This window comes from Panicum virgatum, chromosome 8K (assembly GCF_016808335.1).
Source record: "Panicum virgatum strain AP13 chromosome 8K, P.virgatum_v5, whole genome shotgun sequence".
Classification (NCBI taxonomy): domain Eukaryota; kingdom Viridiplantae; phylum Streptophyta; class Magnoliopsida; order Poales; family Poaceae; genus Panicum; species Panicum virgatum.
In genome coordinates, this window is record NC_053143.1 from 26,678,263 (window position 1) to 26,685,067 (window position 6,805).

The 6,805-nt window shown below is 52.5% G+C and overlaps 1 protein-coding gene, 1 long non-coding RNA gene and 1 pseudogene across 5 annotated transcripts; 1 reads left to right on the top strand and 2 right to left on the bottom strand.

Annotated features, from left to right (window-relative positions):
- Positions 1 to 209: 209 nt before the first annotated feature.
- On the bottom strand, positions 210 to 816 carry LOC120646239. The gene is made up of 3 exons (XR_005664330.1): positions 748 to 816; positions 540 to 644; positions 210 to 371 (listed from the first exon to the last, which is right to left on the bottom strand). It is a non-coding gene; the product is annotated as an uncharacterized LOC120646239 (long non-coding RNA).
- Positions 817 to 2,325: 1,509 nt separating this feature from the next.
- LOC120646240 lies at positions 2,326 to 3,775 on the bottom strand (annotated as a pseudogene).
- A 667-nt stretch (positions 3,776 to 4,442) lies between these two features.
- LOC120644307 lies at positions 4,443 to 6,461 on the top strand. Of its 4 annotated transcripts, XR_005663592.1 has the most exons (3): positions 4,534 to 5,634; positions 5,874 to 5,950; positions 6,019 to 6,461. XR_005663592.1 is itself a non-coding variant. In XM_039920913.1 (2 exons), exons 1-2 carry the CDS (start codon positions 4,792 to 4,794, stop codon positions 5,878 to 5,880), a joined length of 507 nt encoding a protein of 168 aa, XP_039776847.1. In that variant the 5' UTR covers positions 4,443 to 4,791; the 3' UTR covers positions 5,881 to 6,461. The 4 variants fall into 4 exon arrangements, 1 of the variants encoding a protein (XP_039776847.1); XM_039920913.1 differs by having other exon boundaries at positions 4,443 to 5,291; positions 5,874 to 6,461; XR_005663591.1 differs by having other exon boundaries at positions 5,919 to 6,461.
- The last annotated feature ends 344 nt before the right edge of the window (positions 6,462 to 6,805 follow it).

A 6,805-nucleotide genomic window follows, 5' to 3' on the forward strand; every position in this document is an offset into this window, starting at 1 on the left:
AGCATAGTAGAAGAAACCAGGAGATTTTCCATTATTTCTGAAGCACTACTGCCTTCTTATCTGAAATGAGTAATAATAATGGGTGACCATTTTTAAGGAAAAAGCAGTAACAAACCAAGGAAAACAAACAAATGTGGGGAAGTAATATATATATATATATATATATATATATATATATATATATATATACCTTACCCGTAAGTTCAATTAAACTATCTGTCCTGTCTTGCAACACTAAGAAAAGATATACACTTTTTGTGAGGAGAAAAATACATAATCTCTCTGACTACCGTGCTTGTGCTAAAAGCATTCAAGTGTCATTCTTCTCAGTTACTATCACCCAGCCATTGGACAGCAGTGGGATGCTTAACCTGTAGTAAATAGATCAACCAATTATCCTAGATGGGGAGATGGAACGAACAAAACTTCAACAGTTATCATGGTTGCCAAAAGTGAATCGAGAACCAACAAAGGAATAGTGGACAAAATTTCAGGGCGAGAGAAATAAAGGGGAAAAGGACATGAGCAGCAGAGCACACCTGAGCACAGGCAGCAAGAAACAGGTCCTCCGAAGCAAGCAGCCCAAATCCTCTCCCGAATTCTGCCGACGTAGAGACAGCACGGAAGAGAACATCCACAAAGATCTGGATCCACAGAGGGGGCGATGCAAAAGTAGATAGGAAGGAGGAGTCAGCAGAAGAATGAAATGAAACGGCGCAAAAAGACACAAACGCAGAGCGAACTCACCAACAACACGAGCGGCGACGCTGAATCGAGGGGCACTGGTTGCGGCGCTGGACCACCCTGACGCCGGAGCAAACGCACAGGTGCCCTTTGCGGACGTCTCTGGTGTGTGCGAAATAATTTGTAATGGCAAATCTCTTCCTGCAAATAAAAGAAAATCATTAAAATAGGAGCAGAAGAAATGGATAAAAAAGTTGCTATTTAAAATTAGTGTCGGTGATTTTGTTTGATAAAGCGGCTAGTGCAGCCACACTCCGCGGGCAGCTATGGATATTAATTGCTGATTATAGCAATAATACCATGAGAACAAAGGCTCAAACATTACTTACAAAAAGAGATATAATAAACAAATTATTTCTTACGAAGACACAATGGAAAATCCAAGTAAATAGCTCAATGCTTTACCACTCAATTGGCAAGCTACAGATTGAAATCAAAATAGACACCAATACTCAACATGTTCTAAATAGACACCAATAGTCAACATGTTCTCTGATACATTGTAAAGAGAGGTTCATTCATGTTCTCAGATTTGTTTAATAGAGAGGCTCATGTAGAATGCATATCGGATATTACTCAGCATAAAACTTATCAAATCACTACCAAAGTTCTCAGATGTATTGTGGAGCAAGATTCATGCATAGTATATTAGATAGTAATCAGTAAGGACCTTAAGCAGCTTGTTTGGTATGGTTGCTACATCTAAGGGAAACAACATCTCAAGACAGTAGATGCTTGCAAAAGGGGAAGATCTGTGCCTTTATACAAAATCAGCCAAGCTAATTTATATAATCAGAGAGAGAGAGGGATCTATTGCGGTCAGCAAAAACATGCGCAGGAAGGATGTGATTTGGTGATGGAGTCAGTGTGCCCCTCAATAGTGGGGAGGAAGAAGCGTGGGATCGCATCCACGCGAGCGTGAGGCAGAGAAGACGAAGCCACAAGGAGTGAGGAGGGCGCACATCGACGAAGGGAGGAGGTCGCCACGGTCGCTGGCCCCGACGCCGCTGCACGTGCACGCCGCCGCTGCACGTGCACGCCGCCGTGCCGCGCGTACGCCGGCAGGGTGCGAGGGTCGCAGGCCGCCGCCGCGGCGCATGTGCACCGCCGTGCCGCGCATCCGCCGGCAGGGACCTCCGCGGACGATGGCGCGGAAGGTGCGCGCTTGTTTGACGACGCCGTCGGCCGGGACGGTCGCCGATGGCCGGGCTGAGGACTCCCGCGCTGCCGCTCTCCTGCAACGGCGGCGAGGTCCCGCCTTCTCCAAACCCTCCCAAACCCTAGGCCGCCGCGAGAGGAGGAAAACGAAAGCGGAAAAGAGGCAGGAAGGGAACGGGCGGTGTCCCGTGGAGACAGAGGCAGGGCACCGTGGCGAGGCCCGCGCGGATCTGAGGCGGTGCGGCACCAAAGAGGCCCACACGCAGAGCACGGAGCGCGACCTCGGCGAGAGGGCAGAGCGAGGAACCCATGGCCCGCATCGCGCGTCCTCTGCCCAGCACGTGTCGCAACGGGAGCAGCGGGTTGCTCTCGCCGCTCCCTCTCCACGGTGCATAGTGACTAGAGTACTAGGGTATGGGCGCCTTCGTTTCTGCTATCTGATTAAGCGACCTTGACAAGGTCCTTGAGCTTCCTGAGGAACTCGGTAGCAAACCGCTTCTGCACAGCGTCGTCCAGAAGGAACTCCCTCCACTTTCTCCACTCACCGTCGCCCCCGGCTGCAATTGCAGTCGCTACTGCATCACTGACGGCATCATGGCCAAACCATCCGTCCTCACTGGGCCGCACCACTTACACGCCGACGTGGAGCTCGCGTGCGAACACCGCTGCATTGATGTACTGATCGGTCTTCATGGGCAGCAGCACCAGCCGGCAGCCGGCGGCGAGCCCCTCCACCACCGAGCTGAACCCGGAGTGGTTCACGTAGCACCCCACGCTCGGGTGCTGCAGGATGTGTTGCTGCTGAACCCACCCCGTGTGCAAGACCCCTCGCCCCTTGACCCTCTGCTCGAACCCCGGCGGAACGCGCGCCGCGATCTCTGCCTCGGCGTCCGCGCCCTTGGGAAAATTGAGCACCACCAGGAACGGGCGGTTGGTGGCCTCCAGGCCGTGGAGAAGCCCTCTCGCTGCGGCGGCCGGCGGGAACGTCTCGCTGCCGAAGGAGGCGAAGACGACGGCGTTCTCCGGGAACGAGGACAACCAGCTGGACCACCGCTCCTCGAGCTCTCCTCGCGGCGGCTCCGGGACGACGGGGCCGGCGAGGAGCGGCTTGCCGATCTGCGCCGAGAAGTAGTCGATGTAGGGGCCCTCCATCTCGGCACAGCTCTTCATGACGGTGGCGACGCAGCCCTCGAAGCAGACACTGAAGCGGTGATACACGCTCGGCATGCCGTAGAAGCTCTCGTACACGTACGTCAAGTCTGCGGCCTGGTACGCCGGCAACGTGACGAGCGGCGAGTCCGAGGGAAAGCCGGCGGGAGCCGCCGTGAGGTCGTGCGCGGACGGGCGCCGCCCGCCGGGACACCGAGCGGGGACGGCGACGCACGCGAGGGCCGCGGCGGAGTAAACGTTGAAATAGAGCGGCTTGATGCCGAGCGGCGCCGCGACGTCGCAGACCCACGGCACGGCGAAGTCGATCGAAGATCACGGCGTCCGGGCGGAGCTCCCCGAGGAGCGCGGCGACCTGCGGCCGGGTGCCGTCGAGCGCGACCTTCAGAAGCTCAGCGCCATCGCCGGGGAGCTCTGCCGTGCTCGCGGCGCCAGCGGGCAGGTCCAGCGGCGCGACCGTCACCACCCCGGCGGCCTCCGCCAGCATCGCCTCGACGTGGGCCACGTTCCCGGCGACCGTCAGAAACATTACGCGGAAGCTGCCGTCGCCGCCGGATCCGCTGACGAGCCTGCGCGTCAGCTGGGCGAACGGGCTGATGTGGCCGAAGGCGAGCCAGGGGAACATCACGACGTGAGTGGGAGCGGCGGCGCTGCCATTTCCACCACCGCCTGACATGGTGGTGCTGGTTAGGTGGGATTCTGGCGGTAGCTGCTTCACTATGTGAAAATTTTAAATAGGTAACACGGTATTGGTAACGGACTTATATAGCTCGTTACTAAAAACTATTAAAGATAATGGATATTATTAACGTCCGTTACCAATAAGTCTATGTCCATTATACAAAAAGTCTTCAGATAGCAGCCCAGTCTTATTGGTAACGGGTGTTAATTAACGCCTGTTACTTTTAATATTGGGATTTGTATGCAGCACACTTTCAAAGAGTGATTTTGTATAGAAAAAACCGTGAATGCTGATTTTATCTTCAACACACTGTGAAAGTGTGATTTTGTCTCCAACACACCACGCTGAGTATAATAATTATTTTTAGCTGAGCAAAAGTGTAGAAAGACCATTTTGCCCATGGACCCACTTGTCATCTTCTTCCTTCATCCTCCGGCAGGCCACCGCTACCTCTCGCCTGCGCCTACTCCTGCGTGCTGACCGCTGCCGCTCCCCCGCGCCGGCTTCCTCGCGGCCGCTGCCACCGCTCCCCCACGCCCGCTCCCTCGCGGTGGCTGCCACCGCTCCCCTGCGCCGGCTGCGGCTCGCGTGAGGATGTTGTGGTGCGAAAGGTGAGAGGAGAGAAGCGGGTGACAGAGATTGGGGTCAGCGCTCGTGGAGAGGTAGCTCGCCCCAGCGTTGAGCATGGGCCGGTGGTCGGCATCCCTGTTCTCTGCGGGGGCATCCTCGCATGGCCCGCTGCTATGCTTGACATCAATAACGGCATAGTATAGCTTGATTTGGAGGAGAGACATCAAATTAATGGAGAAAGATTGATGGCCTGCAACTTAGCTACTACTAATTAATTACTTTGATTCGTTGGGGGCAAACCACGGATGAGAGAAATGAGCTGCTGTTGACTCGAGCACCTCGTTGTAGGCGCCGGCAGTGCAGGAGGTAGCGCAGGCAGGGCGGGCGGAGGTAGCCTAGGCCTCGGGACGTGTTGCGCGGCAAATAGGCGATGGACAGAGGTGGCCGAGCGGCGGGCGGCCGGAGGCAGCATGGGCGTTGCGTTGCGGACGCAACAGTCGCGAGGGAGCAGGCGCGGGGAAGCGGTGGCAGCGACCGCGAGGGAGCCGGCGCGGGGGAGCGATGGCGGTCGGAGCAACGGGAGTAGACGCAGGCGAGAGGGAGCGGTGGCCTGCGCGGCGGCCATGGCGGCCGGATCCACGCAGGACATGGAGGATATGCGGCGGCCGGCCCTCCGTCCTCCCTTCTCCCGCGCCCTCCCATGGAGGCGGCGGCGGTGGAGGCCTGCGCGGCGGCCATGGCGACCGGATCCGCGCAGAGCATGGCGGATCTACGATGGCTGGTCCTCCGCTCCCTCGTCCTCCCTCCTCCCTTCGATTCGAGTGCTCGCCGCCCACGGCGTGGATGCCGACACGCGCGCCGCCATCCGTCGCAGGGCCGTCAAGGTCGTCCAGGTCACCAGCAATGCGCTCGCCCTCGTCAATGCCACGACAGGGGTGTTGCCCTTCCTCCCCATTAGCTTACAACTGAGGTAAGGCATGGTCTCTCCTGCCTTCTTCATGTTCGATGAAATGCATAAGCTATATCATTTATGTATCACTGGTACTTTTAGGATAGCAAATTGGAAGCTCGTGCATGCTAACATCGCTGATACCTATTTGTCTACTGAATTGAAGATATGCATCTGATTTTTGTCAATTCGTTCCAACACATGTGAGTCCTCGGGTATGGCAATGGTTGGGGGCATCATCTTCTAATCTAGGGTTTTAGCTTCAATTGGAGATGCGTGGGTGAGCGCTGCTTTTCATTCCCATTCTTGATTGAAAGTCAAATCACTGTTGGCTGATGATGCAGTGCTATAATTTCTAGTACAGGTAACTGAATCTTTCGTGGCCCATTCTTTTGAGTCATGCTATTTCTTTTTGGATGAAATAAGCAGGAGTATTTGTCATTGCATTTAAGTACTACGGCTTAGATATAACTCCTGCTTTGTGATTAGACCATCACTCCTGCTTGCTTAGCCCATCTGATTAGACCGGTGCCTTTTGCTTGTTCTCAATCATTCTCCTTGGAACAGAAGGTAATAACATTTTCTGTTTGTTCTTATAATTAGGAAGTGATAGCACTTGTGTGTTTTGCCACCACCGGCTTGATGAAGTTATGTCCAAACTGAAAGATCCAAATGCGGAGGTAATTGCTTTGTGCCGTTCATAATTTCAGACTTTTTGGACCCAACACTTCATTTTTTATGTCTGTAGTTTGAGATAATTCAAATTCTCATCAAGGAGTGCAATAAGATCGAAGGTCATGTCCAGCAGGTAAGCAATTTGGTACCTTTTTCCTACTATCCACTGATGTGTAAACTTTTGCTTAAATTGCAGAAATTTTAGATTTAGTTCCCTGCAAGAACAAAAACTTGCATAAATGTTTATCGTTAGAACTGTGTGTATAAATCTGAAGTTTAATACTAGGAGATGTTTTCTGCTTCTTTAGTTAATGTATTAGGCAAGCATGGCATGCATTTAATCATATTATTATCTTGTTGCCGGTGCAAGAGATTAGTCCTGCAATACATTCCCCTTATCATGGTCAATGGCGAGAAGTTCCTTGAGAAGAATAATGATGTGTGCGTACAAGCGTGTATGAATGTAACTGTGTGGATGTAATAAAAGAATAGAAAAAAAATGATTTCTTTTTTTTTATTTTAATTCCACATAGGTAACGGGCATTACCATAATGCCCGTTACCTATAACTGTTGTTGGTTGATGTCCGTTACCTATATTTTGTTATTGGTAACAGGCGTAATTGATGTCCGTTACTGATATTATGTTATTGGTAACGGGTATTGACTTATTGCCTGTTACTAATGACTATTATTGGTAACGGGCAAATACCCGTTACTGATGATGGGTCATTAGAAACTCCAAAAGGGTAACAGGTGCTTTGCTTGTTACCAATAGCAATCTATGCCCGTTACCAATTTGGCTTTTTCACGTAGTGTTTGTTTTTTACTTTTTTTCTTGGGGATTGAAGAGGTTTGCTTT

Bases quoted from the DNA above. Each gene is read 5' to 3' on its own strand.
- LOC120644307 (XM_039920913.1), top strand. From the start codon at position 4,792: ATGGGCGTTGCGTTGCGGACGCAACAGTCGCGAGGGAGCAGGCGCGGG.